The 13,084-nt window shown below is 33.1% G+C and overlaps 1 protein-coding gene across 1 annotated transcript; it reads right to left on the bottom strand.

Moving 5' to 3' along the window:
• Positions 1 to 7,816: 7,816 nt before the first annotated feature.
• LOC139888609 (uncharacterized) lies at positions 7,817 to 8,944 on the bottom strand. Its single transcript, XM_071871610.1, has 2 exons — positions 8,824 to 8,944; positions 7,817 to 8,769 (listed from the first exon to the last, which is right to left on the bottom strand). The coding sequence occupies exons 1-2, from the start codon at positions 8,942 to 8,944 to the stop codon at positions 7,817 to 7,819; spliced, it is 1,074 nt and encodes a 357-aa protein (XP_071727711.1).
• Positions 8,945 to 13,084: the final 4,140 nt, after the last annotated feature.

Genomic DNA, 13,084 nt, shown 5'->3' with positions numbered 1-13,084 from the left:
TAACTTTTGACGTAGTCACAGTTGAATTCCGGAATTCAAGGGATTTAAAGAAAATCTTCGAAATCTAAAAGATTTGATTCTTCGGCGAGTAAGGAAATTAAGATCTCTATAATTAAATACGGTGATCTGCCTCGATTACGCTGTCTGATATTTCCATCATAAATTCAACTCCTCCGTTTCATTATTCTCACCATTCCTATACTTTCTTTCTTAGTTCATACATCCAAAAGATTGTGAAAATGCTTAGTCCAGTACTAATCCCTAATATTTTCCTAATTATCATTTCTATCATCCTTCTTTTCAATTCTTCCACCATAAAAATTTTGTTTACTTTTATTATAACCTTGGGGTGTTACTATTCTTAATTATGTTGTGTCTTTATATTGCTCTTCCTATTAATATTCACGGTTTGTAACTTCCGTGTTGTTATTGAGCTTTATATTTTCTCTTATATTTTGGAGTTCTTTGCCTTTTTATTATCCTCCCGACCTCTAGTAAAGCGAGTAACGATCCAGAATTCGTAAGTATGGAGTTTCGAATGAACTTAATGTTTTAAACGAGAAAGAACGTAATAATACGATTTGATTTGTCAAATACCAGAATTACTGAGAATAGAACTATCAAGAATATATTTTCTTGATATTTTCAGAAATTAATCAGAATGAAAAAGTTATGTAACATGACACATGATGACGTTATAACCTGTGAATCATCATGTCCCATTTAGAAACTCAGCATGACTTACTGTAATATAATTACGTTGATCAAGTGTCATTATATTATACTAACTCATGCTTCAGCTCCCATCACTACTTCAAAATCATTCATAGTTTAAACTCGAAGGTTTACTAATATATAGAAACTAACAGTTTCTTATATGATGTAACACTGATAGTGCGAAGAGATAAATGATTTTAGATAAGAATATCTTCAGATATATCGATGATTTTTAAAATAAAGCTACGATGATATCTTAGAATTTTTGAATCAAGTTGTGATGAAGAAATTTATTCATAATTCAAACTCGAATTTTAAAGAAATGAAGAAACTAAAGTAGTTTCCATAATGATGTAATATAGATAACAGGAAGAGATAAATAATTTTGGACAAGAATAATTATGAAAATATCCTCAGAAATATCGAAGACATTTATGATGATATTTTGCAATTTCTAAGTTTGAAGGTTGATGAAGAAAATTTGTCCGCAAGAATTTAGAGTCAGGAGTAAGGTATTCGTTAATGACTTCAGTAGATACTGAATCATTTGGATTCTTTGAAGGCAGATTTATTCTTTGTGATTTGTCTATAATCTCCTTCTTGGTTTGCTCAATCCATTTTCCAGTTTCAACTTTTCTGAGCTTTGCCAATCTACTATTCTTTATCATCAAACTTCCGACTGTTAAAGTCGTGTACAGTTTTTGCTGCTGTATTCAGCTTCTTTATAATTTGAAGTATTGATTTGTAGACTGGGTGCTTTTCAGAATTTCAGAATGAAAGATCATAATTCTAAGAGATAAATGTTATATGTATACATATAACTTTTGATGTAGGCATGCTGCGAGATTTCAAGATACTGATTGCTAAATTCTGATGATTCATATGGCAATTCTCGTTACAAGATGCGAATGAGTAAATGATGGGATTTCGATAAATATAATGATTTTTTGAAAAGTCAAAGATAATTGAAGTTGTTGGTAAGTTTATTGCTAATGTGGTGGAACATGAAAGGTTCCTTAGTAACGATGATGAAAAGGGCAACGTATATATCAAGGTTATAATAAGGCTGTTTCGACTGAAGAATCGAAGTTGACTTGTTGGAGCTGTGACAAAATTAACTACTTTGGAAAAGAACTGCAAAGTTATTTGGGTAATAATAACGCTAAAGAAAATTGCACAGCTACGTGTTAAACGTTTACTTAGTTTCTGAGAGTTTTTCAAGTGCATAACTATATGCATCAATCTTTTCTTCTGTAGATGAAGTGCGGTTGGTTCCTCCTCTCGATTGAGGTGTTTTTCAAAATGATGAAAGGTTTGGACGCAGAATGTAATCGTGATGATACAAATGGGGTTTAAAATGAAATCAAGCGGCAAACTTTAAGAATTGTTTAATTTCATATGTTATAATCAATATTTTAATTCATTTTAATTGTCCAATGTTGGTCCTCAGTTGATAGTCCACAGTAAGAAATTCAATAATTCATACATAGTTTATAATATTCGAATTAAATAATACGTTTTGTGACCCGTGTACATGTCTCAGACTCGATCATAACTCAAAGTATATATATTATTGTAGAATCAACCTCAACCCTGTATAGTGAATTCTAGCATTACAGCATATAGAGTGTCTATGGTTATTCCAAATAATATATATGCATGCGTCGATATGATATGTCAAAACTTTGTATACGTGTCCCGGTATTTAAAGTGCGTAAAATAAATAACAGAAATTAAATGACGATAAATAAAATTGCGAGAATTAAAATTGCGATAAAATAAATTGCGATACTTAAATTGCGATACATAAATTGCGATAAATAAAATGTAATACGGAATTAACAGTTAGCTAGGAACAGTTAGCTAGGATCTTGTTAGCGTGGTTTCTTAATAAAATTTCATATTGTTAATTAATCTGTTTCTAATCAATTTTTATTGTGTCCATTATTTCTTCATTATGCCACTTGTTGGATTCTGGTAAGTCCAAATCCAAATATGAAATTGAATTTGAATGAAAATAGTTATTCTTTGGTGAACGGATACGTATATCTTGTGGATGTAAGTAGGATAGTAAATGACTGTTGAATCCGATTCGTAGAATGTACAGTGTAACTTATGAATGCGAAATCTAAATATTCCTCGGGTATTACCTACCCGTTAAAATATTTTCACCATTAACAGTTTGTACAATAAAAATTTTAATTACAATCTTTATGAAAACATATATACATATATATTTTCTTCAGGCGTAATCATGGATTTAATGAGTCAATGTGATATTAAACTCATCAGATTTACGGCTAGAACTAGAGTACATAATCTCTAAAACATTAGAGATTACATAATCACCATGAAGGACGAAGATAGTTTATGTAGAACGATTCGTAGAACGATGATTATTCTTGAGGTATAGATTGCGAGATTGAGACGTGTGATGATGTTGTTGTTGTTGGTACTGGTTATGCGGCTGGTGCTGCTGATGGTGGTACTGTTGCTGTCGGTGCTACAAGTGTTGTTGGTGCTAAGGTTGGTGATGATGTTGGTGTAGTAAGTATAGCTTGTAGATCACGCACCATTCTTGTCAGGGTTTCTATTCTACCCTCTATCATTTCTATCCATCCACTCATCTGATTCGATAGATCTTGATTATCAATTCGAAGTTCCCTAACTTCTTCTAATATTCCCCTTCGATTGGTATTCGGAAGTAGAGGTTGAATGTTTTCTGAGATTACAGTAATGCGACCTTCGAGGTGGAAAACTTTAGCAAGAAGGGTGAATACAGTGTTGCGCATAGGTTCATCGGTGAGTACATCATTTTCTCCAATGTTAGGAGGTAAGTTTGGTTCACGGTAGGGCTCGCCTTCTTCATTTCTCCATCGAGTGAGTAAGTCTCGGACCCACCCCCATATCCTCCAGAAAGAAAAATAGCTAAACGGTGGAGAAACTTCGGGTTCATTGACTTCGGAATCTACTTCAATACGCATCTCGAAATCGCTTTCGGAACTAATGGAATCCAAGCTAGGTGTAGGATCCATCTCTTATGACCAGTTAGAGGATTTTCGATATGAAATGATTTTCGGTTATCGGATAGTATTCTAATTATATAGAATATCTAATATAGTACAGAAGATCCCATAGATTACGGAGGAAATTAAGGAAACGTGTCAGATAAAGTCTACAGTAACAGATACGCTTAGATATGGATTTGTCTATACACTATTCATGCAATCAATACAGTAAGATGTGTCTAGACTAGGGATGATAAACAAGTAATTTCCTAAGGATGATAAGTAGATGATTTTCGACATGAAATGATAAGCAAAAATTTTAACATGCAGACACGGTCAAAGTCCAGACTCACTAATGCATCTAAACATCTATTAGTTAGACACTTTAATGCAAGACCTGGTTCGCTAAGACCACCGCTCTGATACCAACTAAAGCCCATGTGGGGACTACCACCGTCCCACCTAGTGCCTTAACTATTCGGCGACCACTGAGTGTACCTCAGATACTGATTTTAGGGCCTGCCTCTCGGCAACTGCCAACCCTCATAAGGGATCGCAAGGAGTAAGAGCCAATGCTTCACCACAGGTAACACTGTGAGAACCTCCTTTACGACTAACCAGCCACAAATGGATGGCGTTATACCAGCTCTGATGCCAACTGAAGCGACCCGTCCTAATCCATCCGGACGAAGTCCATATCGATTTCAAACAATTCACAATAGTTGGTTACATCGCGAGGTACTTGACCTCTATATGATACATTTTTACAAAAATTGTATTCGTTTTTAAAAGACAAACTTTCATTTCATCGAAAGTTGATGGCATGCGTACTCTTTCCTAATATATCCATCTATAATTGACTTAATAACAATCTTGATGAACTCGACGACTCGAATGCAACGTCTTTTGAAATATGTCACGAATGACTCCAAATAATATCTCTAAGATGAGAAAATGCACAGCGAAAGATTTCTTTCGTACCTGAGAATAAACATGCTTTCAAGTGTCAACCAAAAATGTTGGTGAGTTCATTAGTTTAACATAAATAATCATTTCCATCATTTTAATAGACCACAAGATTTTCATTTTCAGTTCTCATAAATATACGTCCCATGCATAGAGACAAAAATATCATTCATATGGATTGAACACCTGGTAACCGACATTAACAAGATGCATATAAGAATATCCCCTATCATTCCGGGAAATCCTTCGGACATGATAAAAACAACATCGAAGTACTAAAGCATCCGGTACTTTGGATGTTGTTCGTTAGGCCCAATAGATCTATCTTTAGGATTCGCGTCAATTAGGCGTGTACTAATTCTCAAAATTAGTGATGTTCCCTAATTCTTAGGCTACCAAGCAAAAAGGGGCATATTCGGCTTGGATCATTCAACCATATAATGTAGTTTCGATTACTTGTGTCTATTTCGTAAAACATTTATAAAAGCAGCGCATGTATTCTCAGTCCAAAAAATATATATTGCAAAAGCATTTAAAAAGGGAGCAAATGAAACTCACCTAATGTATTTTGTAGTAAAAATACATATGACAATATTGAACAATGCAGGGTTGGCCTCGGATTCACGAACCCCTTCATAAGCTTTTTGTAAAAAGAAATTCCCTCGATCGGGCTCGAACCCGTGACCTCCCGCTAACCCGACACTCGCCCTAACCACTACGCCATCTGTTTCATTTTGATTTAATAAGGATTTTAATTTTATTTTTTTTATCCCTTATTTCACTTTCTTCTCCTTTCTCCTATTTAACGAGCATCATCTTAATACCCTAACAGACTCATCATCGATTCGTTATCATCATTTAAATCATAACAATTAATCCGCATCTCGGCCTACAACACCACTAATGCGGTCCAAGGAGAATTTATTTAATCCTATCTTGTAAATGGGTTGTTTAAACGTTTTGTTGGACCACCACAAGAGAAGAAGAATTATGTGAAAGTCACCCATTAATACTTCAATTTGCTCGGTCAAAACGAATAAATATATACCCTACTAACCACTATCCTGAGTTTTACTTGCTTTAATGATCAAGTGTGTTGTTGTGTTATAGTGTCGGCAACCCATCAAAACAAAAAGGAATCGCACCAGTCGACCAAAATTATTTAAATGGATGTGAATGCTTTTCTCGGCCCACCACAAGAATCACAAAAAAATAAAATAAAATAAACGGCATCATCAATTTAGATGGGATCCTCCTGTGAGTTGTTGTCCGAAAAGAAGAAAAAAAACTAATCCAATTTGTCCCCTTGAAAGCCATCAGTGGAATTCACCATCACCATTAGCATGATAAAAATAAACTTTGAATAATATAATCTTTTATTTAAATTCCAAGTTGTCACCTTGTTTTGTGAGTACAAACGTTTATCTTTATTAGTTTAAATAATCCTGACCCATCATTCTTCTTCGCGTTTTACACTCACAGAAACAGCAACAATGATTTGCAGTGATCGATAAGAGATGGAGGTGATTGTTGATCGTGGTTCATAAATAAGAAAAGCAACAAAGAAGAAGAGAAGCGTGAAAAGTGTTGAGAGTTGTGGCTTGTTTTTGTTTGACAGAAAAATAGTATTAGAATTGAGTTGTCGTGGTGATTGTTGAAGTGGTGATGGCGGGTGAAGATGGTGTCTTTCAAAGAAGAAGCAAGTTTAGAAGATAGGCTGTGGATTGATAAATAAGTAAAAAGGTGGTCAAGAAATAAGAATGATGATGGGGTGGTTTCTTGAATGATGAGTTGCTCAAGTAAACTGCAGCTGGTATAGCTAAAAAAATTTTGGCGTTTGTTCTTTGTTGAAGTGCGTTTAAAGAAGTTGGAAGGTTGAATGAATTACTAATGCTGGAACTAATCAATTTATTTATCAATTATGGTGCTTGACAGAATTTTACTCAGACAAAGGAAAGAAAACAAAGAAGATTTAAAAGCAGATAGTGATTCTTCAATAGGTTGTACTATGGATTCATTTTGTTAATCGATTTTTGAGATAGAAACAAGAGTTGTTAAAGTTTGATCACGACATGAAACAGAATTTGAATGATTTCTCTCTAATGATGTGATCGCTTATTTTAATATGAGATGGTCGACAGGTAGATACAAGGAAGAAAGAAAATGATGAGTTGTTCAACAATCACAATTTAATTACTTGTTGTATCTTCAAAAGGTCGACAGGAAATCAGATTTAGAAGGACACAAATTAGATAAAAAAATATAAAAGTAGAAGGTGACATAAAACTGGTTTTGTAACTATCTGGAATTTAATTCGTGAATGGAGTAGTTTTAAAGATATGAGGACAATTCATCTACAGCTTGAAACCGATGGAAAACAGAATACGTTCCTTGTTATAATCATATCTGTATATAATGTGTTTATATTTTTATATCCGGTGTATATATAATCTGTACACCTCATATATATCCGTATACTTGGTTATCTACTTCCCCATATTTATATTTATTTAACTATCCATATTTACGTATATATAAATAGATTTATAACAGTATTTTATGTAACTGTATTTGTATAGCTGTATCAATTTTTATGTATATATATTTATATAATGATATAAGGAAAACATAATAATATTAATTATATATACCTTAATTTTTAATATTATTAATGGAACTACTAATAATAATAATATATAATCTTAATTCTAGTAATACTATTGATAATAATCCTATTAGTAATGTAAATAAAATGTGTTGTTTATAATAAATATTAATTATCATAACACTAATAATAATTATATTAATTATAATAAAATTAGAAATTGATAATAATATTAATAATAACAATATTGATAAAGATAATAATAATATGTATTCATTAATAATAACTAAAATTGTAATCTTACTACTGATTACGATATGGATAATGATAACCACAATACTAGTAATAATAGTAATTGTATAACAAACCAATTGTTCGTGAATCGTCGAAAATGGTCAAAGGTCAAATGCATATATAAACATAGTTCCAAAATTTTCGAGACTCAACATTACAGGCTTTGCTTATCGTGTAGAAATCAATTAAAGATTAAGTTTAAATTTGGTCGGAAATTTCCGGGTCATCACACTTCGACCCACTTTATAAAGTAATCAATTGCAACGACTAGGAACTTGACATTTCCAACACCTCTTCGGAATGGACCGACAATGTCGATTCCCCATTTGTAGAACGGCCAAGTGGCGTGTATTGGGACCATGTTGAGGCGAGGGGATCGGTTGACGGGAGCATGTATTTGACATGCCTCACAGTTTACGATTAGATCGTATGCGTCTCGGTACATGTTTGGCCAAAAATAACCCATTCTTTTGATCCTGCTGACTATTGTTCTGTAGTCGGAATGTGACGAGCAGGCTCCTTCGTGCATTTTATGTATGATCTCTTTGGCCTGCGTTAGACCAACGCATCTTAAATAAGTCTCTGTGAACGATTTTCTATACAGGATGCCATTTTTAAAGTAATATATTGGTGCTCGCATTCGTATTCTACGGGCTTGTAGCTTGTCTTCCGGGAGGGTACCATCGACAAGGTATTTTATGAAAGGTGTCATCCAACATTCTTCTTCTGTTGTGATTGTTTCCATGAGGGTATCCTCGTCGGTTGACTTTCTTTCTAGTACTTCCACCATGACCTTTTTGGTGAAGTGATCGTAAAGCAAAGAGGCAAACTTGCTCAAAGCATCTGCTTTCTTGTTAGGGTTACGGGGGATTTGCTTTATTTCAAATGCCGCGAAGGTTTTGGTTAATGTCTTTGTAAGCTCTAGGTATTTTTGCATCGATGTGTCTCTTGCCTCAAAACTGCCGTTTAACTGGCGTGCTACCAGTTGCGAATCGACATAAGCCGTGAGTTGATGTACATCAATGCTTTTTGCCAAGCATAATCCGGCTATTAGAGCTTCGTACTCGGCATCATTGTTTGAGGCGGCGAACTTTAGCCGGATGGCGTAGGTTATTTCTTTTCCGTTCGGGGAAACGAGAAGTAGACCTATGTCGGCCCCTTCCTCGCTTGATGCTCCGTCTGTATATAACTCCTAGAATTCGTCCGTTTCCCTTCTCGTAACGGTAGTATCACCTTGTTTGACCATATCAGAAGGGAGCTCTACCAGGAAGTCAGCGATGACTTGGCCGTTGAGTGAATGTCTCGGGAGAAAGGTGATTTCATGCTGGCCAAGTTCTATTGCCCATTTCCCCATTCTCCCGGAAATATCTGGTCTAGTCAGTACGTGTTTGATTGGTTGGTCCGTGAAAACTTGAATCGGATGTGCTTGAAAATACCACCGTAACTGAAAGGACCCGTCCTAATCCATCCGGACAAAGTCCACATCGATTACAAACGATTCACAATAGTTGGTTACATCGCGAGGTACTTGACCTCTATATTATACATTTTTCAAACATTGCATTCGTTTTGAAAAGACAAACTTCCTTACATCGTAAATTGACGATATTCATACCATTTCATAATATATCTAATTATAATTATCTTAATAATAATCTTGATGAACTTGACGACTCGAATGCAACGTCTTTTGAAATATGACATGAATGACTCCAAGTATTATCTTTAAAGTGAGCAAATACACAGCGGAAGATTTCTTTCATACCTGAGAATAAACATGCTTTCAAGTGTCAACCAAAAGGTTGGTGAGTTCATTAGTTTAACATAAATAATCATTTCATAATTTTAATAGACCACAAGATTTCATATTTCCATTTCTCATAAACATACGTCCCATGCATAGAGAAAAAAATATCATTCATATGGATTGAACACCTGGTAACCGACATTCACAATATGCATATAAGAATATCCCCATCATTCCGGGATCCTCCTTCGGACATGATATAAATTTCGAAGTACTAAAGCATCCGGTACTTTGGATGGGGATTGTCGGGCCCGATAGATCTATCTTTAGAGTTCGCGTCAATTAGGGTGTCTGTTCCCTAATTCTTAGATTACCAGACTTAATAAAAAGGGGCATATTCGATTTCGATAATTCAACCATATAATGTAGTTTTGATTTACTCGTGTCTATTTCGTAAAACAGTTATAAAAGCAGCGCATGTATTCTCAGTCCCAAAAATGTAAAGAGAAAAAGGGAATCAAATAAACTCACAATACTGTATTTTGTAGTAAAAATACATATGATGACTTTGAACAATGCAGGGTTGGCCTCGGATTCACGAACCTATATCATTTATATTAATATTAACACATATATAATCGTAATCGAACGATTTATATATTTGGCTTAAATTATATACCTTATGTATCTAATTTGTATATATATATATATATATATATATATATATATTTTTAAAATAATTAATATTTATACAGTTTTATATATTTATATATATGTATATATATGATTAATATTATAGTAAAAATCAATATTTTGTTATGTGTAAATATTTATATAAATATATATAATCATATGTAATATCATAGTAGTTGTAAATGTACTCTTATATAAAAATATTTATCTGTTATAATTATAATAATAATAATAATAATAATAATGATAATAATAATAATAATAATAATAATAATAATAGCATTAATAACGATAAGAATAATAATGATACATATAATAATAATATTAATAATAATAATAATAATAATAATGATAATGATAATAATAAGAGTAATAATAATAACTACCTCACTAGAGAAAGCTCCAACAAGAAAAACTGTCCATGCCCGGACTCGAACTAGCGACCTCTCGTTCACACACTAACACTCCCGAACCATTACTATGTCCTTGCTTTTCCGTTTTAATACATAACTTAAACCTATTTAACCTCATTTCCGTTTTCATCATCATATGTTCAACATGTATTATCAATATGATTATCACATCATCATCATTCGTTTTCCCAACAGCAACCACATCTGGTATTGGCCCAATTCACCTTACAAGCCCAATTAGCGAGAGTCCAAGAACAAGTAGTGGCCTAATTCAACTAGCCCAACAAACAGCCCAATATTTACAGTTGTTTATTGTTGATAAAAAAAACCATGGCCTGGGTTCGAACCCAGACCTATCGATTATCAAACACGCTTCCAAACCACTTCTCCACTTGTTACTTTCTGATAATAATCATGTTTCTAACTATTTAACACATACGAAAACCGTTTATCATTCTCACCATACGTTCATCATTTTCATCAACTTTGTCATCTACTATCAAGTGGGGTTTGCTTGAGTCATAATGGTCGGCCAAGAGGGAAAAGAAAACGCTATCCTTCAATCAACTTGATGATTGTTTATTTGTTACTTTATTTTAGTCATTACCATAAACAAATCATCATCTTCTTTATTATCCTAGTTATCATTCTAATTATTATCATAAAATCATGTAACATCATCATGGTCAAATATAACTCACCTTCATATTCATTTTATTAACGCCTCATCTGTATCAAACTTCCTCTTTATTTACAATTTTTAACGCGTGTCACTCTCTTCTTCGTTCATCGTTTTAGAAAATCGAAACAGGCACACCCGTTGTAGCCTTCAATGGTGCATCTGCAGACCCAACAGAAAACCGTGACAGAATCTGTAAATAGGTTTGTTGTTCGACCAGACTGCAGGTGGGTGTTGTAGCTGGGTCACGGTAGCAGCAGGAGGTAAAAGAAGGACGTTTTAAAATGGCAGATTTTTCTTCTCATAACAGTGAATAAGTTACTGTAGCGGCAGTCGAGATGGTTTGATTCGGTTTCCACAGAAACATAAACGTAACAGAAGCAATGGTCGATGATGGGGCTTTTGACAAAAGAAAAATAATAATAAAAATAAACAGTAGCAACAATTGAAGTGACTTACTCGTTGAACAGGAACAAGGAACAAAATAAATAAATAAAAATGGTGATGGTGGTGGTGGTTTGCGGTTATAGTAGGAATGAGAGGGAAAGCATAAACTATATACATCGAGCTAGTGATGATTGTTGTGGTTTTTGACTTGGCTCGAATAGAAAAATGAAACTAGCTATGATGGTGGTGGTTTAAAAGTTGGTGATTTATATGAACGTGTATATATATAGAGAGAGATACGGTGAGCTAATGTGTGGTGGTGACGGTTTGTTTGCTCACAGAAACATAAATAGAAAGTGGGTTTGTGGTGGTTCTTGTAACCTTCACGATGGGAGGTGGTTATTGTGAAGGTGGCTAACGTTGGTGGGTGAGGTGGTGATAGAAGTGGCTTGATTTTGGTTATGTTTGAAGAATGTGGTTGTGAATAAAAAAATGGTCGATGGGTGCATGGGTATCCTTAACTGGGTATTTATATTTGTATGTAAATATATATTGAGAGTTTAAGTCTTTTAAAATATGTGGAAGTTTAAAGATGTAAAAACTCACACAGTATAATATTGATCATGCATATCTATTTATTAATTAAATAATGGATTTTGATTTGAAAGGAAACAGAATCCCTAGTAATGAGTATGATGGGGTTGGTGTCTTGATTCGTCGAATAGAAGCATGAAGAAAAGAATGAAAGGATTGGTGGTTGTTTTATCTTATAGATATCTCAATCATCTATGTATATTGTAATAATATATAATAAAGAAATAATATAAATTAATAATAATAAATAAATAATATACTAATAAATTTAATATCAATTGAATTAGAAACGTGTTATGAGTTAGCCGTCGTCTTTCACGGACTGAATTTCGTATCCGTTGCTAATCAGTGGTAGATAAAAGTAGTCGGAAAAATCCCAAATCTTTACATTAACTATATTTATCTATTTTGGTCATTATGGTATAAAATTCGATCATTAACTATTGGATAGAAATTACATTAATTATTCACTCCCAACCCCAAGTAAAATATGAAAAGTTTTAAAATTCAACAAATGGTTCCTAAATATATCTTAAATAAGTTTATAATTTGTAAAACTCATTTTCGAATCACAATTTATATTAAAATAATATAAGTTTGATTTTAATTTACTTATCATCGATCAAATGACAATTGAGCGTTACTCTTGCTTACAAAATAAATTCAAAACTATATATATATATATATAGTCATTATACATTATTTACATATATAGTTATATTTTAAATAATAGTTATTATATATTATTTTATTTTACATTATTAATTCTAACAATTACGTCAGATAATATTTTAATTTATATTTCAAATTCATATATTTTAAATATATATGTATCTATTTACAAATAGTGGTTCGTGAATCGTCAAGAGTAGTCGAAGGGTAAATGTATACATGAAGCAGTTCAAAATTTTTGAGACTCAACCTAACAGACTTTGCTTATCATGTCAGAAACATATAAAGATTAAGTTTAAATTTGGTCGG

The sequence above is a fragment of the Rutidosis leptorrhynchoides genome, chromosome 2, assembly GCF_046630445.1.
Source record: "Rutidosis leptorrhynchoides isolate AG116_Rl617_1_P2 chromosome 2, CSIRO_AGI_Rlap_v1, whole genome shotgun sequence".
In the NCBI taxonomy this organism is placed as follows: domain Eukaryota; kingdom Viridiplantae; phylum Streptophyta; class Magnoliopsida; order Asterales; family Asteraceae; genus Rutidosis; species Rutidosis leptorrhynchoides.
This window is presented reverse-complemented; position numbering and strand designations above follow the sequence as displayed.

What these genes read in the sequence shown, in the direction of transcription:
- LOC139888609 (XM_071871610.1), bottom strand. Translation starts at nt 8,944, where the DNA reads ATGGGGAAATGGGCAATAGAACTTGGCCAGCATGAAATCACCTTTCTC. An exon ending in TTCTGATATGGTCAAACAAG is followed by an intron (nt 8,770 to 8,823) that starts GTGATACTACCG and finishes AGTTATATACAG; the next exon opens with ACGGAGCATCAAGCGAGGAA.